Source organism: Neolamprologus multifasciatus, chromosome 1 (assembly GCF_963576455.1).
Source record: "Neolamprologus multifasciatus chromosome 1, fNeoMul1.2, whole genome shotgun sequence".
NCBI lineage: Eukaryota > Metazoa > Chordata > Actinopteri > Cichliformes > Cichlidae > Neolamprologus > Neolamprologus multifasciatus.
The window spans coordinates 6940101-6966602 of NC_140439.1; the positions used below are offsets into that span (position 1 = coordinate 6940101).

Consider the following 26502-nt stretch of genomic DNA (forward strand, 5'->3'; position numbering starts at 1 on the left):
CCGTTTCTGAGCCAATGCTGTCGTGTTTGCGTTCGGTGAAATTCAGCTTTTTTTGTCAGTCTGGGTAAATGAGTTGGCTCATTGCAAAGAGGGAGGTTGCTCAGTATGTAGAGTCACGTGACAGAAGAATCCTTTCGAGGTGGCGGGATGATAATTCAACAGGACGTTTCCATCTCCGAGTCAGTAATAGTAGCTTTTCCACTCATGTGACTCCACTTTCAACATGAAATGGACTGTGTCTCCATCCAGGAGATCCTGCTTTTCTTCGATCACGTTGTGGATAAACAAGTTAAACCTTGTTTACGCGAACCCTTCAGCAGGGGGGTTGCTTTGAAGATGAAAAGGCTCACATAATTGGTGATATAATTGTTGAATAAATGTGTGATTTGTAAATAGAAAAGTTTTAAAGCTCCCTCCTTTTGTCTGATTTGTCAGTGAGCACAGCACAGAAAGCCATGGGGCTTTCTCCTCAGAGCTTCAGTTGGTCATTGCCGACCAAAAGTAAAAACAGGAGAAAACAGAATGTTTCTGCTTTTGATTCATGTTTGTTTGAGTTCTTGAGGCGAACCAGCCATTTAGAACAACAAGGCTCTGTAGTGTCACCACCATACCAGCACATTAACCTAATATTATAGTCAGGGTGCAGCTTGCAAAAATGTTGGAATGGATAACTGTTTACTATATATGATGTATGTACATAAAGATTTGACAGTATATATGTATATAGATATGCAAAACGAATCAAAAATGTATATACAGCACACTTTAGTTCAGCTGTAGGTACGGTGGATGTTTTAAGTGTTGGGTGGCACGGTATAGTTGTTAAGGAGACCTAATATGCTTTTCCATCCTTTGTCGTATGTTGTTGCAGTGGTGAATTTTCACATTAAATACATTATGCAGTCATCTTATGTACAAATAACCTGCTGCTCAGTTTCAGGGTTTTTTCTACTCTCACCTCTCTTACGTCACAGAGCATGGATAGTCGTAATTGGACCAAATGTGTTTAATTGTAGTGTTTCTTAAAGCAGCAGCTACACAGTCTGCTTTTCACTGGTGACTATTTCACTGCTGTTGTTGTAATGCTGTTATTTTTTTATTAGTTTGTGGTTCACCTACACCCTGAAGGTAAACCTCTTTCCAGAGTCTGTTCCTGCTTGTGGTTGTCTGGTTTAAAAACCAAAAGTGTCTCCAGATGACAGATGATGATCCACTTTCAGGAACTAAAATATGTTCAAGATTTTGTTTTGTCTGATGTGAGGCGCTTGGTGTGAGGTTTCCCTGCTGCTTCTTCACCTTTGTTTATTTGGGTCACATGGTTGTGATTTAGATCGGTTGTAATGGCAATGCTAGCCCAGATTTAGATCTCTTTAGATCTCTACCCACACCTTCGATTTATTCATTGATTAGAAAAAACAGCAAAGAGATTCAGATGTTTGGGTGGTGCAGTCATCTTTCTGATGCACTGGTCCCTTTCTACTTTACTCTAACAAGGAATGGTGACAAGTGCAAATGAGATGGACGTAGCTGTACAGGTTGGTGTCCTCCATCTCCCCTATTCAGTCAGTTTGACCTAGCAGTCTCTGCAGACTAGACTAAAAAAAACTGTTACCGAAATTATACATCAGACCCTACTGAGAACAAATGGCTAAAATGAATGCATCAGCCTGAATAATAAGAAAGTGAAGAGCAATTCACTTGCATTATGAGACTATTGATTCGCCATAATTAGACTTTCCCAGAATTGAAAACGCCTCAGTAGCCTGTGTTCACGAGCCAGTGGCATATAAAGAGCTCCCAGCCTCATGTTTACCCCTGACCTCGGCATCCCTTCTTCTGTTTTAACCTCAAACAGTTTGTGGAGGAGCAGCAGTCACAGTCACAGCTCTCCTGAGAACAAAGCGCTAGTCGCGTTCGGTTGCCTTTTGTTTCTGTTGGCCTGCCACTGCTTGCCAGCAGGAGTGGAGGGGCTTTTGTAACAGGAGAACCCTCTGATTAAGTTCCCTCTCTACCCCTGACCTGCTTCTGGGGCCTGGCGGGATGGTGGTGGTGAGGGTTAAGTGACAGTTGACATTGGACAGGTCTCCTTTTCTCTCTTTCTTTTTTTTTTTCTTTTCTTTTTGATGTCTTTGAGATTTTGGGCTATTCTTGCATGCTGGACCTGGCATCGCAGGGCACAATCGCTTGATAATGTCACGTCATCTTTAACATGAAGCACGCTCAGCCTGCAGCTTCTCAATGTGACAAGTCGTCCGTTTATGCAGTTTAAAGAGTGTTTAGCTTGACTTTAGCGATGACTCATTTGTCTAGTCGTTTTATGTCTTTTCGTAACACTTTGTGGAAGTTGATTTTTATGGAAGATGTTCTTTTTCTTTTCACAGAGGTTTTCGTGAATCTGTGGGTGCATCCTACTGTTTTTAAGGAAGATAAATAACACATTTCTCTGAAAAATGAGGAAGACAGAAGAATGTTGTTTTTAAAAAGTGATGTTGTGTGTGTGTGTGTGTGCGCGCGCGCGTTATGGCATTTTTCATCTGAACGAAGCTGTAAAAATTCTTAAGGAAGGAAATGATATATGGCTTTTAACTGGGTAAGATTATGAAGCCAATCAGATCTGCATGGCTAGGCTGTAGTTTTTAATAGTTCTGGTTGGTACCACAGTTGTTTCAGAGATCAAACTCTATCCTCTAAATCCTAAAGAATTCTTGGCGGTTTAAATACATACATATGTATTCTAAATGGGACCTTAAAACCAGCTCTGCTCTTAGCCTTTGGAATAATCTTGTCTTTTCTAGTGTTATATTAAAAGTCACTTTTTAATACAGACTTGGTCCCATGTTGTCTGTCCAGGTGAACACGCAGCTCCACTAGTTTATTCTCCCCGCAGTCCGCTGGTTGGTGTTTGGCCCCGGGCACCACGTCATGACCGTCTCCTCAGCCTTTTCTCCCATCAGCCCTGCAGCCAGGCAGACTGTCAGCAGCACAATTAAGGGCTGTGCCATAATGAAAGGGGCATTAGCAGAAGCAATTTATTTCTCAGCGCAGTGCCGGAAGGTTTCTCCAGCGCTGATATTCCAGTGCAGGCTTTGTGTGCTCTACTCAGCCATTAAGGGAGGGATAAGGAGGACACACACTAGCTGAACAAATGAAGTAGGGGGGGAGCATCAAGGCATAAGGCCACATTTCACCATTCTTGAAAATCAATTCTGATTTGAATATTTTTACTAATATACTTGTGTGTTTTCATTTTTTTTTCTTTACTATTTCATAAATGCACGTTCTGTTTGTGCTTTGGCCCCTCTTGGATTTTTCCCGTTTTCTCGTCTCCTACCTTTGCCTCTCTTCTCTGCTCAGTTGTGCACCCCCACCACCAGCGCCCTTTCTCCGTTATTCCTGTGTTCATTTTGTTCCTCTGAAGTTTATTGAATTAACGCAGACAGCTGAAACGCAGAAGATAAGAGAGGCGCTCAGTGCTCCTCTCAGAGAAATGGTATTGCAGCGTGGATGAGTGAGCGGTGTGTTTGTGTGCGACTCTTACAGCAGGGGGAGGGGAGCTGATGCAGAGGTTATAGACAGAGGAAATGGGGAGCATTGTGTGTTGATGTTTCTCCTGAAAGGGCGATAAAGGGAGTTTGAGAGTGGTGAAAAAGTAGTGTTGTTGTCTCCAGTTTCATTGTTTGCCTGATCTTTCCATTTCTTTTTGCAAAGTTGACACACAATCAAATTTCTCTTTACATTCTAAAAAAAATGAAGTGCATTATCATTTGTCAGCTGCTATGATTTTTTTTTTTCTTATCTCATGCTACCGCACACTGCTCAGTTTACAATCAAAACAACTTTTGTGACCAACGGCATGAATACTCACTAATAAACCAGTGTAAACATTGCGTTGTTTTCAGTTGGTTCTTCTTCTTGGAAAGCGTTATGGGCTGCAGCAGAAAAAAATTATTAAAAAAAAAAAAAAGGTAAAAATGTTTTCTTCAAATGACAAATTAATGTTTGAGAAACTGAACCCAATCAGAGCTTTAGCCTTTTTCTTGAGTGGTTATTATAAATTGCTGATACCTTTTCAAATTAACAGCTAATTGATTATTGGAAACATCTTTTTAGTAGTACCAGAATCGGACATAACATTTTCAGACAGTAATTCAATCCTGCAGTTTCCCCTTTAATGTGGTTCTGTACCGCAAACCTCTCCCCTCTTCCTGTTTCCTACAGATTTCCCCAGCACTTGAAGCAAGATGTCCTGAAAAGTCTGTTTGCTTATTTTAATTTTGATGTCACATGGGAACATTTTAGCATTGAGTATACTGAGTATTAGGGGTGGCTGTAGCTCAGGTGGCAGAGCGGATCAGCCACTAACCAGAAGGTCGGTGGTTCAATCCCAGGCTGCTCCAGTCTGCATGCCAAATATCCTTGGGCAAGATACTAACCCCATGTTGCTCTCCGATGCATCCATCGGAGTGTGAATGTGTATGAATGTTAGCTACTTAGCACTTAAGTTTAGAAGTGCTTGTGTGAATGGGTGTGATTGGGTGAATGAATTAGCTGTATAAAGCGCTTTGAGTGCTCGGACAGAGTAGAAAAGCGCTATATAAGAACCAGTCCATTTACCATTTACACACGTTTAATCAGTTAAAACAAATATTAAAATAAATATTTTAGAGTCAAGTGGACATGAGATGCGTCTTTCAGCTGGTCAGTGAATCACTGAGTATACAAGTCGTGATCCTCTGTATCATGTATAGATAGGCTGACAGGTTTCGGTTAATTTGCAGACTATTTCCACATTTTCCTTTTGACCCTGGAGGTTTTAGGTAACTCCACTCCACTGGTGGTCTCCATTGATTAATGGGACAACTCCATTAACAACTAAGAAACAGGAAGAGGCTAATCCTTTGGTAACAGGTGGTAGCAGGTATAAAATATATGGGCAGCTGAGATGGAAACAAGGGAACAGCTCAGATGTCATTAGCTTTGCTGGTGTGGACCAGATCCCAAATCAAAGCCTATTGCACCATATTGATATCTGTGGTTTTCAGATTTCAGGCATGCTCATTCTTTGCTAGACTAACTTTCTAAGTAAAGTTCATCCATTTATTTATCCATCTTCTTAACCGCTTATCCAACTAAGGGTCACAGTGGAGCTGGAGAATGTCCCAGGAGTCACTGGGTGAGCAGCAGGGTACACCAAGGATAGGTCACCAGTACATTAAGTTCATACATAATGTATTGTATGCATAATGTTTATTCTTGTATACAAGTACAAAATCATAAAATCTCAGTAGATTAAAACTGATTAGTCACAACAGTCGCCGATGGTGTTAAAAATACGTTAAAAAGGTTGAAAAGACTGACAAAATCCCCTGCAGTGCTTCTGTCTACTCGCGTCTTTCTGTAGCTGCGCCTGCGTAGTGGCATCTGGGAGACTGCTGCTAACTTCGGTGGAGCTTGGCGAGCGATTACCATGACTTATTAGAAGCGTGACAGTCAAACATGGTTTTAATGATGATTAAAATTCGAAACAGTAACGCCTAGCAATTGGGAATTTAACTACGGTAACCATGGTAACTGTGTTAACCGGTAAGTGTGTGACAAAGAAAAACAGAAGCTCAGTTATGATTTTGAATATCTTGCACAATTGTTGTTCTTCTTTCTAGCGAGAAATCAGCTTAATTCTGTGTATTTATGTTTAATCACATTGCATTATCCCTAAAAATGGCATAAAGTTTATTTCAAATGTCGGAGCACTCCTATTGGAAGAGGACAATTACAAATTTTCTAAACTGCTAAAACACTCTCTTCTATTCTCCGAAGCCCATTATCAGTGTCCACAGCCAGTTTATTGAATCAGTCACTCTTTTGGCAAAATCTTTAACAGTTTTCACCACGTTAGAAATAATTTGCAGAATTTATTTGGCCTTTTTTTTCTTTTTTAAAACAATAACAGTGAGAAAGAAGTTAAAAACAACTAAAGCACAGATGTCATTTCCAAAGCACACTTTGTTCACTCTTGCTGTTAATGATGTCAGTTGACCATTATACACCAGTGAGGGTGAGCTGAAGGTCAACAGCAACAATAGGTGGGAGCAATCTGAGAAGCAGAGGAGGAAGATGAGGAAGAGCTAGATCAAGAACAGTAATTACAGATGAAATTTGAGCAGCTGTGATAGACCATGTTTTTGTATATGAATGATGAGCCACATGAAAAGAAAGAGGGGAGAAATATATTCTGGGAGACTTGGACGTTGAGTGCCTCCTTTCACATTTTTCACCTACAACATAATGTTTACTTGATTTATACTAAAAGTAAGGACGGTAAATAGTCCTACTTCATGTTTCATAAGTCTTGTGGGATATACAGTATGTATTAAATATAAACATTTACTGTGTGCTTTATTGTGATTGTTCTGTAAATAAAGGAAGTAGAGCAAAGTGAACAACCTGGCCTACACAGGTCATCTGTTGCGTCCATAATAGTCTTTACTGTATTCTGATGTTTCAATGCAACACTTATAATAATAATAAAAAGCAAAATTTGAGATGGGGGTGGCAGTGGTGGGTCCTGTTTCTGTTTTTGCATCACATTTTTGTAGCTTTTGCAGAATTACACAAGAGCCATATGTGGTTGGAAAGATCTGGGTTTTGTGTTCTGAACACTGTGTTTTCATTTGTTTTCATGTAGACTGTAAATGAATGCCTTGTACTGTTATTATTTTGACTGGCTCTGTGTGATCTAAAACACTACTGTGTGGTTTTGAGCATGGATAGCACTGTTTTCATGCCATTCGTGTGGTTTTTGCCAGAAGGGTCACGGGTTTTTTTCAAACCCAAATTGGAAGTTGGACTTTGTGATTAGGAATTTTGAAGAAAAGGGTCTAAGGTTTCAAAAACATGAACATTTGTGACAAACTGTAACTAAATGGCTTATAAAGCCAACCGCAAAAACATTTGGACAAACTTTTAAAACTTTGCCATTTACAAATGAAATTCGACTAGGCTACAAAAAAACATTTACAAGCAGATCAGTCCGAGCGCAAATGATTTCTCAGACTTCACCCATCTTTGAACTCTGACTTCATATTAATGTCATTCTTACTCAGAACTGCCTTTGTGTCACTTGCTATAGTAGGTGTATCCTATTAGGAACACATTTTGTCATCATGACGAACACACACAGATTTCCAGAGTAAAACAATACAATCACTGCTGTCAGAGCTCAGACATTTGAGAAAGAGGCAATAAACTCTCAGACTATGGTGTCTCTAAGAGTCTTGGGATCTTCAGGCTCACCTGTCTCTCTTTGGGCTTTGTGCTCTATAGTTTCTTTGATAAAATAATGACTTTCATGGTTGCAATATTTGGGAGGTTACAGTTCTGCAGTGACTCCTCTGGTCTTTTTGTTTTCTACATTAGGTTGTATACATGAAGTCATCTGTTTGTGTTGGACAGCAGGATTTAAATGTAACCGGCTCTTCGTGCTGTGCAGCACACACTAGAGATCTGTGGGTTTTTGGTCTTGTTTAGGTTTTTTTTTTCCCCACTAAGAAAACGGAAGAAATGCAATCAATCATAATGATTATGTGGAATCCTTAAAGAGCTCAGCGAGCCAGGAGAGTGACAGAGATGGCGACCTTCTTATCTCCACCGAGTTAAGAGGAGCGAGCTCAGGCAGCACTTTGACCCCGTTTGCTTGTGTGTTTTTTCAAAAGGCCACGGAGCCAAGTGTGCTCAGTCAAACGAATGTCCTCCTACAGACATCAGAGAGCACTTCTCCTTTCCTCCTTTGCTCTCTCCCACACAGTTGTTTTTCCTCACAGTTGCACTCTTCTGCAATGACACATGTGAGCAAGAACTGTATAAGGTCCACGCTTTAGCTGCGCTTCACATTTACTTTGTTCAGTTTTCCTCTCTGCAAAGCACCTCCAACTTGTGACTTTAATGCTGCTATTGTGAGCGCGGTATTTATGTGAGGGTCTTATATTACTCCAGACTCTAATGTTAATAATCACATCATGATATTGAAGTGATTAATTTACAAAGTCCTTGTCAAATTTCAATCTGCTGCATTGTGTGACAAATAAATGACTTTAGAAGAGATACTTCACTTTTTTTTTTTTTTTAAATAAAGCAGGGAAGAAAGAAAGAACAAGCTGTTGTTTTGTTAGAGAGAAGAGCTTTTCAGTTCCAAAATGTAGATTATTTATAGTCATCTGCAAATTTTGTAATTAAAGACACAATAAGGGCATGACAGTAAGAATAAAAACCGTTGCAGCAGTATAGTTGGATTTTTTTAAATTGACATTAGTAATGTGTTGCAGCCATAGGTGAACAGAGTTAATGCCCTTCGGTTTCCCAGCTGAAGGATCACAGGCATTTCTTCATCGCAGAGATATTTCTGCAGCCGCAAAGCTCGGTTTTGTGTCAGCTCCAGTGTCATGGCGGATTTCAAAGTGTGCTCCTGCCCTCCCCAAGCGCATTAGCCTTTCTCCTCTCCCCCCACCACTCTTTTTTTCTTTTTCTTCCCCCCCTGCACAGTCTTCCCTCTGATGTCACACCGAAGCTCAGACATGTTAACACAAACCTTCATGCTAACACAGTTCAGTCTGTCACTGGAGAATATTCTTTTACCTGCTTCTGGAGCACAGGAAGACTTTTTCATTTTCGCTGTCTCCGTTTACAATAGATCAGAGGCCTCTGCTGCACCGCTGAACTCCTGAACTCCTGTATACATTACTAATGAACCTCTGGATTGTTATACAGTCATATGTTAACAGGAAAGACAGGGGCGCACTCTCTCTCTCTTTTGGTCTGCGTGTGTATGTGAGACCAATGCATTACTGTCATGAAGGTTTCTTGGCCTGGGCCTGCTCTAATTGATAGGGGCTGCTGGTATTTACTTACATTCTCTGGGCGGATTAAATCTCAAAGGAAAGGGGAGGTTGTTTTTCTTCTGGCTTTGTTTTAATATCAATGCTTTTGTGTGTGTGTGTGTGTGTGTGTGTGTGTGTGTGTGTGTGTGTGTGTTTTTGTCATCCCATGTGGTTCTGCATTTGTCCTTTCTCCATGACGAGAACTGTCCAATCCTGTAAAGCTGCATGCCGCCCAGGTACCACAGAGCACCAAATCTAATCAGCTGCTACAGTCAAATGTACACACTACTTTGCTGGCTTCGTTTGTTTTTTGTTTGTGTGTGTGTGTGTGCGTGCGTGTGTGTGTGCGCGTGTGTGTGTTAGGAGTAGAGAGACTCATTTACTGCACACAGTCAATAGTAAATATCATTAACTCTGTGGCTACTTTTTGATTTGTTCAGTGTGTTTAATATGTAGTCGAGGTCTCCCTGGATAACTGAGACACTTCATATGCTACAGTGTATCAGAGCAAAGCTGAGGTCTCCCAACTGAGGCAGTGGAAGAAGGGACAGAAGCAACAAATAGCAAATGCTGACTGAGTGCAAGGGACATGCAAGAAAATGTAAGTCAAAGGCTAGATTCAGATTTCTGGTTGAATACTGCGGACACAAGCAACTGGTCAGACTGTAGTCAGTAGACCACAATCAGGCCCTGGGATAGGACTGACAGGACTCGATATTTTTTAGCTGGACGGCGATATACGATATATACATCTGGATATATTTTTTTTAAAGCCATAAAGTAAGAACAAAAAGAGAGTTCTTAGTCAAAGTTGTGTCCCAGATGTCACACAGGCACTTTTATTAACATACAGTATAGATGTACCTGAAAACATTACTCAAAAATAAATTATCAGCATTTATTAAATAATAATGCTCCATAAATAAAAGAAAACAATGTTGTTTTTGTGCATAAAAAAAAGCTCACAATTGTGCAGTCAAAATGTAAACAAAAAGACGCTGAGCAGAATAACAAAGAGACAGATTTTTACAGCTGCTCTGTTCACAAGTTCTACTGCGTCATTGACGGCCTGGAGTTTGAAATCCTCTTTGTAACCACGTCGCTGAACAGGTGCCATTTATGGTTCTTATACACACACACAGTGCGGTAATATTACGTTTAAGCACAGTACGTACTACTCCGCGAGGCTCCTCGGCAGCCGTAATGCTCCGACAATCCATCAAGCGGTGCAGCTCCGTAGCTTTCCAAAGTCGTATTAAAACATTTTTGACAGATTTCTGAGCGCCGTGTACCACATAAAATCGGTTCGCGGTCATCAAGCACAACCAGAATTCATACATAAGGCGCGCTGTCGATTTTTGAGAAAATGAAAGGATTTTTGAGAAAATGAAAGGATTTCGGGCCGTGCATGGCGTTAGCGTGGTTAGCTCGTTAACACGTTGACGCCAGTGTTGCCAACTCCTCAGTAAGAAAAATCGCTATTGGCTGTCCTAAAAGTCGCTAGAAGTCGCTAAATGACGTCATTGCCTAATTTGCATAATTGGTCATGCTAATATAATTGTAACCTACGTTGTTGGAGAGAGAAATAACATCGTGGAAGAGACATAAAGTGAGTAAAAAACGTCCTAAATGCAGTTAGAGTTTATTTAGAACTACAAATTAAATTTATTTTAGCAATAATTGTTTTTTGTAATGTCACAATTCCAACCCTGCTCCTTTATCCGGGCTTGGACCGGCAAAAGTGACCCGAAATTGGCACTCTGGTGGAGTTACTTGTGTGTGTGTGTTTATAAGTAGTTTTAAACCTGATCCACCACACAGCATAACAGTAAAAGAAGAATTGACTGCGTTACAGTCAGTGCGGGAGCAGCGGCTTCGCTCATGCGCGATTCATTTGCAATTCGGATGCACAGGTGTGAACATCTCCTGCCCTGATAGCAGCTGGGGGAGGACTATCCTCCGCCCGTGAGCGCTTTGGCACGGGCGAGGTGCCCACGGCAGCACCCGCTGCTTGTTGAGAGTAAGAGCAACATGCCCTTTCACGTCAAAAAGTCGTCATAAATAAGTCTCCAATAACACCAGAAAAAGTCGCCAGATTTGTCGCTAGTCGCTTTTTAGAAAAAAAGTCGCTAAGGGGGTCTGAAAACTCGCTAAATATAGCGACAAAGTCGCTAAGTTGGCAACACTGGTTGACGCCGTCCAGCCCCACGCACGGGGCGATGCGCAGTAACTCGTTAACGGAGATTTGCCGTGTCCATCTTGTCGTTGCCTGCAAGTGAAGCTATGGGGGAGGGGGAGGCGAGGCCGAGTAACGTTGCGTAGAAACAAAAGTGGACGAAAGAGAGGCAAACTTGCGGCTCCACAAGTATAATTACGTAACTTATACTATATCGATATAAACGATATTGTCACAATTCATATCTCGTATAAAAATATATAGACCTTTTTTTTTTATTTATTTTTTTTAACTCGATATATCGCTCAGCCCCACACTGGGATGTACGTTAAAGATCTTAAAATTAAAAAAGAACAATATAATAACTGAAGAGGTCTTTTTTCAATCAAAGTTGCTCTTAGATTATTGGTATTGGGTGTGAATGGCATAGCTCTGCCTGCGTATTTAAGAACAAAAGAGAAGGTAAGTGACGGTAAAGTTTGTTTCAGGTATTGCTAATGTTTTGTAAGAGTCACAGATCCATGATTTTAGAGCTTTATCAGATGAAATACTGCACAGTAGTTTACTTGTAAAAGTATTTATTATTCTGCTAAAGTATGCGTGCCTTCATTTATCTAACACGTTCAAACAACGCAGTGCCATGGTTACCAGTGTCGTCTTGGATTTCAGGACCCATTTCATTTTCTGCTTTTTCTGTTAGTTTTGTTTGTTTGTTTTGGGGGCTGGGGGTTGCCCCTCCCCCCCATCCTGTTGGCTGGGGTCTGCAAACCTCGCAACCTGTAAACAGCTGATAAATGGTGGGAATCTGTAAGCTTTCCTGTCTGAAAATCGAGGGGGTTTTTATGTAGTGCACAGCGACGTTGGCATGTCAGTCAGTGTTTAAGCATATTTTTTGCAGTACATTGAGTTCATGTAGTTTTGTAGAGTCAACAACAACAAACAGTTGTTCTACATGGAGATGCAGACATGTTGAGATGATAAAAGTTTGTCAGCTGGATTTAACTTTTCTGTTTCTACCAAAGCATTTCTGAATGTGCGAGGCCTTTTATGGTCAGTGCTACAAAGCAATGAATATGACTTTTGAACTATTTTTGCTATTCAGTGAGTTAGTCATTCTTTCATGTATTGATTTTTTTAAATCATATTGGTGAAAATATATTTGCACCTTTTTTTTCTCCTTTTTTTGGCTTTTGATTTAAAAAAAATTATACTCTAAATCACAACATAGCACTTCTATGTAGGGGTCACTGATGGGTATGATCAAGCCACTAATTGAAGTCGCGTCTTTTTGAAGAGTGGTATTCGTAATGTTTTGGAGGTTGAATGCTGTGCATAAGTAGGGTTTTCCTTTGAGGGTGAGAATTGACATTGACGGAGGCTAAGAGAGGGTTTCTGGAATCAGGCCGACAGCAGACTGCACACTAGAGATGTTTGTCACAGACAGTGACCAGCTTGTTCACCGTTGTCTTACCATTAACACAATCCTGCAACATTTTAACTCAACAAAAAGTGTTTTAAAAAGGGAGCAGCACTAGTATCCAGGCTGTCTGTTGGCTGGCTACGTCTAATATTCTGGTCTGTGTGGCACAGGAAAAAAAAACGTGAAAACACACAAGTACAGCCGCACACACACAGACCAGATAAGATGTTTTTTTGTGCAAAAGTGCCTATTTTCTCCATCTCCTTTAATGGCGTTTCCTCCAGTCTGAAACCTTTTTGATTTCATCTGCTTCTCTGGCTGTTTCCACGCCACGTTTGTGCACACATGCAACTTTAACTCTGTGTGTGTGTGTGCGCGCACGCGCGTGCATACTTGTCAGGTTGGAGATTGCAGTGTTGATTATGTGTCTGATGTTGTCGACGGAGTGACATCCCTTCTAATGAAATAATGGTCTAGTGCCAGAGTGGTGGAGGATTGCACATTGTAGACCTCAATTATAGACAAGATTTTTTTCCCTCCTGTCAGAAAAAAAATACAGGTTTTTCTTTCCTTTTAACACAAGTGCTTACAACAAACAAAAGGCTAAATAAAGGAGTTACTTTTCAGCCAGACTTGGGTCTAAGTGATTTTTCTTTAGATAATGGATAGAAAGGACACCGAATGCCTTAATTCACCATCTCTTTAGCCAATCTGATGCCACAAAACAGCTATTGCCCTCACCATGTGCAGAAATCAGCCACAGCAAACTGGTTGTTTTCCAGTCCACACTACACTTTTTTTTTTTTTTTTTTTTTTTTTTTTTTTCGGCGCTCTTGTAATGTCCCCTCTTTTCTTTGAGATGGATTTTACTCTGCTACATGCATTATCCTGTGAACCGTGTAATTTATTTTGCACAACAAATGATCTTTTTAAGCGTCCTATTTTCTCCTGTGTCCCTTCTAAAAGCTGCTGTGAAATTAGTATATATTTTCTTCTTTTAAAAAAAATAAAAAGTCTTGTTTTGAGGATACTTTATATTTTATCACAAACAGGGAGAAGATTTTCAGATGGTCATTTTCAAAATTGGAAATTGAATAAATAAAAATCAGGTTTGACTACTTTCAATTTCATTATTATTATTATTTTTTTTAAAAAGGTAAATAGAAATTTCTTGAGAAAGTCAAAGCTCAGGTCCTACAGACAATTCAATTTTATTTATTTTTTTAATAGATGGTGAATTGTCTTCAAACAATCTCAGTATGTAGCTATTGTATAGTATATTGCTATCAAATCACCATTTGTGACAACAGCCACACACTGAGATTGTACTGCGATCAATATACTGAGTCTAATTAATCACTAAATAGTCTTTGGTAATTAATTCAGTTACTGAAAAAGAGCTAGTCAGGTCCCAGTCAGTCATGTAATGCAGCTTTAGTGACGACAACTTTCTCTCTGTCTTTTTCAGGGTGGACCCTATTCCGTATGACACTCCCAAGCCAGCGGGACACACCAGGTTTGTGTGTGTTTCAGACACACACTCGCGTACAGATGGCATCCAGATGCCCTATGGTGATGTGCTGTTGCACATGGGTGACTTCACTGAGCTGGGCCTGCCCTCTGAAGTTAAGAAGTTCAACGACTGGCTAGGTACTGAACTACTTAACCCACATGCTCAATACAGCTGTTCTAGATTCATGCATTGTTTTTCTCTCACACACAAACACACACACGCACAAATGCAAAGTCTCTAAAGAGCAGGGGGCAGGGCCTGAAGCATGTTTAACTGTTAACCAGACAACACAATGAACCCCTCCGCCTCCCCTCTGTTTAGCCCCAACTGCTGTGCTAAAGTGTCCAGTTTAACCCCTTTGACCTAACACCCTGGATCAGTTAACCTTTCACCTCTCCCTCTGGCCCCATGCTGTAGGTAAATCTTTAGCTTTCATATGTGTATGTGTGTTCCAAGTTGTGTGGTTTCAGAACCGTTAGCCAGTGCTTGGTTTGTGGACCCATGAAACCATTTTTGGCCCCATGTTATAGACATGTTTCACTAAGTAGAAGCACACACGCTCCATGCCTGTGCCTCTCACACTCTAAATCAGTAGGTACCGCTAACTAGACTGGACTATAGTACTTCAATTGAATTATTTTTTCTTTAGTTTTAACTGTTTGCATTTGTCTGTTGATCAGCCAGAACAGTGTCCTGAAATTACATTTAACCTTTAAGCTTTAGGACTGTGTGGCTTACACGTTCACACTGGTTCAAGACCAGGAGGAGACTCAAGCTGAGCAGCTGAAAGAATCTTTAAACTTTGATTGCAGTCTCTGAGCACGTAAACTGAAGACTGCTGAAGGAAATTGTTTGACAAATTGGAGTCCCTCACAAGCTCTTATGTTCTGAACTGTCGCACAGACTCACAGAGACGATTCACGATGTTGTCAAGCCCTACATAATATTTCTGGCCGGAGGGGTTTAATAAACATGGCCTGCAAAAACAGTTCATCAGCAAAAAAAAAAAAAAAACAACTCACTGTGTGTTCAATCAGCGCATATTGTTGATTTCCGTAGTTTGATCTGTGTGCTGAAAAGTGGACGGAAAATGGAAAATGTTGAACATGTGGCATTGGTGGTGGTGTTATTTAACTGTAACGAAAACAACGTTTAATTTTAGAGAATAAACATTGAATTTTTTTTAAGTTGATTTATGAACCTGTCACGACTTATTTTCATATTTTCAGAGTGGAAACCTTTAGCTTGTAAACCTTTTGAAGTAGTACTCCTCAAAATCTGTATTGAGTATCAAACACTTTGCCCCCCTGTAGAGTTGAAAGGTGGTTGTCAAAGTTGTGCCTCTCCAAAGATGACAGGGGCTGCAGTCAGTCTGCTTTCACTGCATTTACAGTGGATTCTAGCACTGACCCAATTTTCACAGCCAAATAAAAATCTAGTTTACAGAAACTTCTCAACCCTTTCCTGCAGCATGATCCACTTTTCCAACACTCTGTATCCATTTTTAATTCATTTTTAATAGAATTTGGCTGAAAATGCATTTTCATTTCACTCCTAATACACAGTCCTGTTGAGTTCACAGCCTACTGCTCTTATACTCCATGTAACACATGACTGCAGATACATTGCAAATATTTTTTATCATATATTCATATATATATATATATATATATATATATATATATATATATATATATATAATATTGCTAAACATGATGAAGAGTAGAGGAGAGAGGACTTTCTACACTGAGACGCATCTTAAACAGTTCAAACTAAAATGTGAAAGGCTGAATGTGAGTGTTGAAAGTTCAAAACCTGCTGCAAACGTTAAAAGTTGTTCAGAGCTGATAGAACACATTTAAACCTTTTAAAGTCTGCATTTTCAGCTTTATGAATTCTGAATGTGATTGGTTGTCAGTCACAGTAGTACGCCCACTTTGCCAGCTTGACTCTTTAAAGTACTCTCAGGTGCTTTGCCCTTAATTACCCTGAAACACACATGCACACATCATACATGCACTCATACCAAAAAAAGAACAGACACTCATGCTGGCTTTTACACGTCCCTTTTCTTCCCCCCTTAAATAGCACCTGGCCCCACCAGGAGGTTGTCCATCAACGCAGACAGTCAGTGCGTGTGTGTCTGCGTGTGTGTCTGCGTGTGCAGACGTGGTTGTGCGCTTTGTTCATCCAGAGTGAAAACAGAGATATTGGCCATAATGGGGAATCGATGCAGAGCAAAGTGGAAAATGACTTTGTGTAGTTGGGAGCACCCTGCCTGCTAATGCCTCATAGAAGACTGTGTGTCTACAGACTATACACCTGGTCCTCCAACTCAAATGACTGACGTAGAGTGGAAGAGGTAGAAAATGGCAGTGGGGTAGTCTAGCTGCTTGTTGGAAACAAACCTTTAAATAAATGAATTTAGTTTTCGGCATCGTTACACTTTTACATAATTAAATTTAAAATGGAAACTATTTGATTGTGCTGTATTTTTTTCTTTTTTTTTTAATCATATTTATCATTTACTCTTCAGATGATACACAGGTCTCTGCAGCCTCCACAATGAGAGAAATGTAGTTTATTTATCTTGTGGCTCTTTCATTTCTGCTGTTAGCTCTACATGCAAGATGGCTTCAAATGAATGTGAAGCAAGTACTTGTCAAAGGTTTGATATTGGCTTAAAGGTCACTTTTGGACCTTGTTGATGTAGGAGAGTTTCAGAGAGTGAAAGTGAGACCAGGAGACTAGACCGTCTTTTACATTTGTCAGGCACAGCAGTTCAGTAATTGTTTTCAGTGTTTCTCAGGGTGAAAGATCCAGATCAAAATGTATAGGTCAGTGGTTGCGTAACACAGTTTAATTATTGGGCAGAAGCGGCGTCCTGCAGGTGGGCATCTTAATGGTACAAAGCATTATTGAAGCTGAAACTGGGGAAAAACAGAGGTCTCATCAGATAAATCTGAACAGATTTTGTGGGACGGAGGAGGAATTTGTTGTAGGTGTGCAGCTTTTTTTTGAAAAGTCTGTGCTGCCTCATCTATCTGCTCCTCTCACACTACAGAGGAGACAGCAGTTTGTCCGGGCCATCGACTGCTGTTTGGCCTCTTGGAGGAGATCATTGGAGATCGATGCTGAGAAGCGAGATCTCCCTGACCCGGACTGTCTGATGGCTGAGCATTGACTCTGATCTCCTACTTTAAGCTGCTCCCAAGCTGCTCTGTAGTGTGTGTGTGTGTGTGCGCGCATTTTTGTGGGTAAAGAATAAATCATTTGGCCCAACTTCAAAACGTACAATCACCTCAATTACCTAATCAAGCTGCAAAAAAACAAACAAAAAAACCCAAACATCTCCAGTTTTTTTCAGTTGTGTTTTTTTCCTGCTAAACAGCATTTGAGGTCATCATCTTAGAGATGTAAAATATCCACATTTTACTCCTCCAGCACACACATAGCATCATTAGCATTCATTAATGTTTTTTTCCCCTCCAACGATCACAGGATAAATGCTTTCATTTGTTTGTTTTTTTGTGTTTGGTTTTTTGCTCTGTTTTGTTCTCTACCAATGGTGGAGATTCAAAGAGAACCCAGTGAAAATCAATAAGGAATCGAATTGATAAGTCATATTGCTAATGCAATTTAAATGACTAAATTCTTCTTCATTCCCATCCCTACTTATGCACCTCTTTATTTTATTTTATAATTATTATTATTATTTTTAAAATGTGTAGGAATTTCAAAGACACTTCTTTCACTTTGTCATTATAGGATATTGTGTGTAGGATTTTGTGGTGAAAACTGAATTTAATCCATTTTGGAATAAGGTTGTAACATGACGCTGTGTGGAACGAGTGAACCACAGTGAATTCTTTCCATATAGACTGTATCTACGAGTAGGTCAGCGAGGCTATAGTTAGGACAAGCTCCACTGCAATCAGACACTGGGGTTCAATGATGTCAGTCCATTGTTTGTTTTCTGGTAATTAACAGTTGCCGGGAAGCTTTTGATGCTGGATTGTCATCATCTCGATTCACTATTTTCTCTTCTCCCTGTCTTACCTCACTGACTACACACTGCTCTACCCTCCAGCTCACACACACACACACACACACACACACACACACGGTGACAGTTGAAGAGACAAACTATGAAAGGGACTAGCATGATCAAAAATGACTAAATTCATCTCAAAATATATGGAAGTAAGTAGGTAAATAATGTTAATGAATGGGTTTTATAGATCTTTTTCCTTTGGCTTCTTAGTAGGAAGGCAGAACACTGGAGTGTATTATTGCCGGTCATGTTTACTGACATAGGCCAACTCTGAGCTGAAACCCTGATTATTTAAATATCTAGAGACTGACTAATGAGTGAACATTTGTTTTGTTAAATAGGGGTATATTTTTTGTTTCAGCTCTAATTAAAATAGATTTTTAAATACAATTGCAAAGCTTGATTACTCTGCATGTCTTAAGGAATGAATTTATAGAAACAGACAAAAGGATGATTTATTAAACTCCTATTCAACCCCGGCAAAGTGTGTATTTTTAGCGTTGCACTGTGGAAAACACTTTCTAAATGAAATGTTTTTAATGTGCAGATGTCGTCTTAAATGTCTCGTCTGCCTCTTTGAGAGGTATGACAAAACATTTCAGTGCGTAGTTTTCTTCAGAGTTTTGTTTTGATCTTTGTACTCTCCTTCATACCTCTGGCTGTCGGTGAAAAATGAAAAATAAATCCAGGTGTATCACAGCATCAGGATGTTAGATGTATCACGGTAGCAATAAAAAGCAGTAGAAATTCCCAGTGGAGTAATGGAGACGGAGTTGTTTGATGGTAATTATGTTTTCCCCAGATTTTCCCTGCCTGGTGTCGGATGATTCGCTTTGGGTTGTGTGTGAGCGTGCAAATGGATGCGTGATCCAGTTAGAGTGCTGGGGGACTGAGAGACGGCGCTCTCATTTAAGTTTACACTGGAATTTATGATCCCGAGATGCAACGAGAGCTAATTTAGAGCAGCGGGAATGAAACCTATAGACCGGGGAGCCATGATTCTTTCATTTCCAGTATTAGAGAACACACACACTCTTTTCCAGACATTCGCACACACACACACACACGAGCTGGATGTGGCAGACTTTTTGTTTGTCTTGAGCTGATGTCTTTTGATTGAATTTTTATTCTCTTGCATTCACTTTCTATTAGTTTTAGTTCCAGTTTTGGTCTTGGCCACGGCAGAAATTGAGCAATATGCTCAATTTTTTTTTCTACCACTTTCCGTTATGAATCCAAACCAATTTTAGTCAATAAATACTTTTTATTGGACTTTTTATTCAGCATTTTATTCAATTTATCCTCTTCGCTTGCATCACAGCATTCCTCTATAAATGGCAACACTTAAAACAAAGCACAGAAAAGCATTTTACACAAAACCGGGATCACCTGCCTTCCTGTCAAACTCCATTTTATAGATGGATATAGACATCTCACTTATAAAACTGTAATAGCACTGTAGTGTTACACACACTGAATTTCTACCATTTTTGTAATTGAGCATGTTTAGCAGATCTCCTAAAGTCAGCTTAAACCTGCTTGAATACAAATCTCTGTCTTCATCTGGACGACCAAGGGATGCTGGCTGCACAATCATCCGTTTAGTGTCATTTTTGTGTGTGTTTCATCTCATATTTAGACTGTGTAACGTCTGCAATTACGCAACTCCTTTTCTTTTGAAGTTCCATATATTAACGTTCACAGCTTGTGAAATTGTGTATGCATTATGAAACAAAAACCAGACGCATACCTTGTTGCAGAAGGCCACTACAGTACGAGGTATGAACAGTCACTCTTTGACAGAACTATATGGCATCGTGTGTTAAGAAATGTACTTAAGTAATCAGGATGAATTCATTAGCATAGCAACAAGTCAGTATTCATTTTATCCAAACCTTCCCACTACAGTAGATCCAATACCTGACAGAATGTGCTTGGAAATGATTGAAAATTAATCTGGAAGGATGTTAATAATTGATTTATAATTTGTGTAATTTGTTAAGCAGAAATGCCAAACATGCATTAGCTTAGACTCGCACGTCTGCTTTTTTTAATTGATACTGAGCATAAAATGTTTGGATTCTGGAGGTTGGTGTAACTAAACAATGAAACTTGTTGAAAGACTTTTTGGCTAAAGAAACATTGTCTAACATTTTGTAGACCAAACAGTTTTTAGATAATTCAAGAAAACCCCAGAAGGTTAATCCGTTATTTTAAAACAAAAATCATTAGCTGTGGTCAGATTGTCTGTTTTAACAGTTGTGTTTGGGGCCGGCAGAGTACTACCGCTCCCTCAGAGCTCATTCTTCTCATGGCTTTTTCTCAACTGACTATACAAAATGAGCCTGTATATTAGTCTATACATATTCCGCAGGGCATTCAAGAAGACAAAGGAAGGAGGACTGGAGCAAGAGCACCAGGAAGCCTAAAACACAGAATCCAGGAGGGGGGGGAAAGAGAAATATAGAGAGTGAGTCGAAGGGTGATGAAGGCCAGGCCCTTTTCGTTGAGTGCTCAGTCGGCTGGAATAAAGTAGTAAGTCAGTTTCTTGATGGCAAAGGGGTACCAGGACAAATCACCTCGACAGAGGAGAGCGAAAAGGGCACAGCAGAAGTTGAAAGATGAGGGGATGAGAATTGTAATAGATGTTCTTCGCTATTTAGTTCAGGTTCATGCCTTTTCCAGCTGCCTGGCATCTACAGAGATAGACGGTGGTCTGTTGGGGTCAAACTGAGCCGTCAGCTGTGGTTGTAACCTCTTTGACTGTCTGAATTGAGGGTATTTTTCCCTCCAATTATCTGAGTTTCTTTCCAGCCCTGATCTGTACTCAGGGTTAGGTATACAGGGAGCGATTGAGGGAGTGTATTCTTTATATACAAACTATTGGGATAAACTGCTGTTTCTGTAGAGAGAGAGTAGGTGGAAAATACATACAGCTACTGTGTGATTTTATAAAATGCTGTTCAGCCTTAAACTGCTCGATATAGATAAATTAACAGCCTTTAAAAAAACTGCCAAATCTGATTTGACTCAGAACACCTTATTCGATCTAGGGACTAGAGGGCAACCTCTAAGGCAGGGTACACAATTAACGTGCCAAGCCTTGGTATATGCCATGTTTGTATAACTCCCATGAATTAAAAAAAAAAATTGGGTCAAAAGAAAAAAGGTTTAAACTTTTCTCAGTTTAAGTGAACTTTTTTAATGTTTCTTTCATTTCTCATTGATTTAATATTGCAGAGGGGCACTAGGAGAGCAGCAAAGCTAGTTTTAAAGAAAGTGATCCAGATCAGCATCAAAAGTTAATGAGTTCTCACTTTGTTTGGCCTCCACCTCTCCTGCAAGTTTCTCGAAACTTGGTTTAGTGGGTTGTGTATAAACCTTGATGCTTCTCAGCCTCTGCTTTGGCAGAAGAATAATATTAAGGCTGAATCACGTATTGTGCTCATAACAGAAATCTGCAACTGAAGGACACAGGATATTAAAGCCTTTGACAAAGATCTGTACAGAAACGCACAACAAATCAATTTCAAAGGATCAGATCAATTTAAATGTTAGCCATACTCTGACCTTTAGGTCTCTTTAAGTTTTTACTTTTGACACTATAGTGCTGTCGACCAGTGATGTGAGAGGATGAGAGGTTCTCTTTAGATTGCATCTACAGGAATAAAAAGACTAAGGTCATTATTAGAGTTTTAGCTCTAACGTGCAACTTGCTATAATAAGCAAAACTCTGAGGGATCTATCTCAATATTTCTTAATTTTTTGGTCAAAAATATACCACAAAGGTCCCATATCACTACACTCACCTTGCAAATAAGGTGTATATGCTCGTTTGTTTCAGGTAAGGTCGGAAGTGCTAAAAATGTCTGAGGAAGGCAGTCTTGCCTATCGAGCCCGAAAACAATTCCAACCAGAGCTTAGTGTGTAGATTTATGTGTGGATTTGGGACTTCGGCTCACCATTCTCTTCCTGGCTTCTCTTCTATCTTCTAGGTGGCCTACCGTATGAGTTTAAGGTAGTAATCGCGGGGAACCATGAGCTGACCTTCGATAAGGACTTTATGGCTGAGCTGGTCAAGCAGGATTACTACCGATTCCCCTCAGTGTCCAAGCTCAAACCAGAGGACTTTGACAATGTCCAGTCGCTGCTCACAAACTGTGTGTACCTGCAGGACTCAGACGTCACCATAAAGGGATTCCGGATATACGGGACACCATGGTAAGAGTGCCACCTGTTTACTTGCTTTTTGTTAATGACTAAAACTGCTCTCCTCACTGTCTGCCCAGCATAACCGCTGAGTCACGTTTCTGTCTCATCGTGTTGTGGATCCCTGAGATGACAGTATGCCTTCTCCAAGTCTGTCAGTTTCTGGCTGTTTTCCAGCTACTCGCTGCAGTAACTCTTTAGTCTGCGGCACGCTCACAGCGAGGGGCCTCTCGTACATGCAGAGCGTTATTCCCAGAACGCACATTCCTTTATGAGCTCAGGACCTTTGCCTGCTCCTCGTGCTTATGTTACACCTGTGTTTTGACACAGGGTTAAGTGATACGTGTGGTACCAGGACGCTGTGAATAGCCTCTCAGGTGTGGAAGTAATGCTGGAAGGGGAGCACGTTGGGTACGGAGATGGTGTGAGAGGCGTTCATTCAGCAGACGACTGCAGAGGGGAGTTCTTCTTACAGTGAGAAGTGTGTGTGCAAAGAATTGAGGATGAAGAAAACTCTCCTGAGATTACTGCTGAATCGACTGTTGTACATAGTAGTAGCATTACACTGTCCCGTATTTTTTTATAAATATTCATATAGAGCATGGATTTTTGCACCATGGAAGTAGAAATCCACGCCAGATAAGGATTTGATATGTGCGTGTTTTATTTTAATACGTATATTTCATATTTTTAAAGAATCCTATCATCCATTCGCTAATTGATTTTAAGAATTTATAGTTTTCTGGAGGAGATCTTTTAGGAAGGTGAAACTTAAAACACACACACCATACATAAAACCTGATTAAGCTGAATGGTAAAGCAAATATATTTAATATATGCTATATTAAATGTACATGTATATGAAAGCAGCGCCATAACGTACAACCTGCAGTAAATCTAACCATCGGTCATCTCTGCTTAAAACATCGCCACACTCATCCACCCATGAGTTATTTTTTCAGTGATTCACTCCATAGAAATGTCCATATGTGTCTGTATCTGTTAATCTGATAATTAACTAATTATTTTAGTCTTAAAGCATTATCAAATTAAATCTAATGAATCCCAGAAGCTGCAGTTTTGTCCTGGTGATCTTGGACAACTGCTCCTTCTTTGCCAGTATCCTGTGCCTTAAGGTTCTTTTTATTGAGGTATCTGATCCATTTGCCTTTGCTTGATAAGCCAAATAGAAAGAAACCTCTGTAGCTCAGTGTGAGCTGCTGTCATCTCCCAGTATCTGAACAGTCTTGCAGTCTGACCTTGGCTCGCCTGCACTGCAGCTGTGTGTCTTGCTGTGTGACAGTTTAGGCTGGAGCTTTCCCCGTCCTGCTGTGACTGTCTCTGCTCTCTTTGCACAGCAGACCTAAAATAACTATTGAGGTCACACGTTCATCCTTTAGCGGCTATAATTAGCAGGTTTGCAGCCTGGCTTCAGAAGTAGCAGAGGAGAGTGGCAGGGAAGAGGCGGGGGCAAAACGCAGCATTCCTCAGACATCACAGGAGCAGGAAGATGAGATTACACTCTTTTTTTTTTCCCTCCGTCCTTCCTCTATTCCATCCCTCTGTTTGAAAGGGGAAGGATGCTACCCCTCCCCTTCTCCCTGGTGGGTGTTTAGTGTGAGGCCTGGTAAATGTCTGTTGTGACAGCTGGGGGTCTCGTGAGAGGCCGAGTGGACAGCTTGGCCTCCCCCCCCCCACCTACTCCTGCTCAGCTTCCTCAACTCCTTCACACCCATATGCCACCGTGGCCTGAGGTCTGGACTCCTTGTCCAGTGTGAGGTCTCACTTAGCCCTGCAGTGACCCCTCACTTCATCAACAGCTCGCCATCTCGCCGCCTGGGTGGCCGAGCCCCTCCGAGCCTTCAGCGGTCTGCTGCTACAGGCCGGGACCCGACAGCATCACTCAGGAAATGTAGCGTGTAACAACCACCTGATAAATGTGGCTCGGGGTTCAGTCGTCCTCTAAGCTGCTGCTGCTGCTACTGCTTTAAAAGCAAGTTGCTTATGTTTACATGAGTGAAAACCTGACGTGAAATGAATATTCAAACCTGAGCATCCATCAAAGCAGTCAGAGTAAGACAATAAAGTCTTAGCAAAGATCACAATAAAGATCTTTGCTAAGAAAATGTTTTTTTTTCTAAATGTCCTGTTCAGGTTGTTACAGAGTAAAAAGCTGAAGGTGCACAAGCAATTTGAAAGTACTCACTGTAAAGAAATTGACACTGTGCTTCTGGCTCTCTTCCGCAACCTTCCTTCACACCCAACCATTTTCAGCAGCTAGCTGCCCTCCCTAAACCTCCTCCTGCTTTAACGGGTTTCTTCCTGTTAAAAGGGAGTTTTTCCTTCCCACTGTTGCCAAGTGGGTTGTCTCGATTGTTGGTTTTTCTCTGTATTACTCTAATCTTTAATTTGCCATTAAAAAGGTCCTTTAGGCAACTGTTGTTGTAATTTGGCCCTATACAAATAAAACAGAATTGAATTGAAGTGCTATTTATGAATGTTTATTGGTCACAATTTTCCAGATTTTAGATAATTACATGCCTGAGCAGTGAACATTTTCTACCACTGCAGGTTGTCCTTGTATTGTCTGAACTAACCTCTCCAGTTTTGGGTGGTTTAACCAGAGAAATTGTTTTAATGAGCATCTGTTTTCATTTGTTTTCTTAAATGGCCTTAGAAAAATTACCGAAAGCCTGAAAATACAGTTTGTGGTGCTTACCTCCGTGTGTGTGTGTGTGTGTGTGTGTGTGTGTGTGTGTGTGTGTGTGTATAGCAACTTTTAGTCTCATGATAAATGCCACTGGCCTTTTTCAGAAAATCATGCCTTTTAGATATTGCAGTTTTCCCATATATGTTAATAAATAGGCATTTGTTCATATCCCCAGTGACCTATTTTAAAAACGCGTGAAATGTCGCAGCCTTAATGATAATAATAATAATTATTGCTGCAGCCTTGTCTAGTTAGAACATATGTATTGTTAACGACAGGTACAAAAAATGATCGAAAGGCAGTCTGGATGTTTCTTGTGATTTGATCTGTTTTCAAAAGCTTGTTTGCTCCGAGAAGAAAAACCTGATTTTTAGTTTTTGAGTCCACTTACCTCTCTCTGCATGTAAGATGAAAGAGCTGATTGTTTTCACTTTGAAGGAAAACACACTTTTCATGTGAAGTGTCTCCACACACCACAATACAGATATTTAGATTATCTCCAGCACAGAGGGATACAGGACTTCAAATATTCTTCTCAAAGTAGCACTGTTGTGTTACACGAAATCCACGGAAGTAATTTTGTATTCACAAAACAGATCAGCTACTGAATCAGTTACTCAGGTTTATACTAGAGATGGCACGATACCACTGTTTTATGTCCGATACCGATATCATAAATTAGGATATCTGTCGATACCGATATGAATTCGATATAGTGTATTTTTTTAATCAATAAAACTTTTTGGGTTTTTTTTATATTTTGCTGCATTTTGTATAAGTTCATACTCAAGTTTAAAAAAAAAAAAACAAAAACCAAAAAAAACCACTAAAGCTATTCTGTTATACCTATATGCAAAAAAAAATTTTAAAAATAGGGAACCACCCCCCACCCTCCACCTCGTTATGCTTAATTGACATAATCAACTTTAATTGAATGCATGTGTAAAAAAAATTTTTTTTAATATTTATATTATTTTTCTACAATAATTAAATAGATTCAACATCTTTCTTCAACAGAATTGCAGACTGCACAGATGGTATCTTCCCAAAGGAAAAAGTACTGTAGCTTACTAGGGTATATATTAGACTTAATAGTAGGGATGGGTGTTGATAAGATTTTCACAATTCCGATTCCATTTTCGATTCTGTTTAACGATTCGATTCTTTATCGATTCTCTTATTGATTCTTTTTAAATAAAAGGAGAACACTAAGGTCGAATAGCTTAGAACTTTGTTTCATATCTTCTCTTTGAACAAGATAGAAATTTAGGAGTAACATGGCCTTACAAACCCAACAGTGAGATCTTAAGAGATCCAGCCTATTGCTCTTCAATGGGGTGTCACGGGGTTCCCAGGAAAAAAAATTGTAAATGTAAAATAATAAAATAAATATTCTTCTGTAGCAATAACAAAGTATAACATAAATTATTCTGTAGCAATTACACCAGAATATCCAGTAATGTCCCTGCCTGCAATTAAACGCATTCACTTACCGAAAATCGAGGGCATCTGCTGTGGCAAATGGGTGCAAATCTTTGACCACAAAC

The 26502-nt window shown here is 40.0% G+C and overlaps 1 protein-coding gene across 2 annotated transcripts in view; it reads left to right on the top strand.

Annotated features, from left to right (window-relative positions):
* The window catches only part of mpped2a (metallophosphoesterase domain containing 2a), an 84922-nt gene that overhangs the window by 9381 nt on the left and 49039 nt on the right, over window positions 1-26502 (top strand). For both annotated transcript variants that reach the window (XM_085146795.1, XM_085146883.1), the window contains 2 exons: window positions 13938-14119; window positions 22032-22257. In XM_085146795.1, the coding sequence (XP_085002921.1) occupies window positions 13938-14119; window positions 22032-22257 (408 nt within the window). The remainder of the gene's footprint in view (window positions 1-13937; window positions 14120-22031; window positions 22258-26502) is intronic.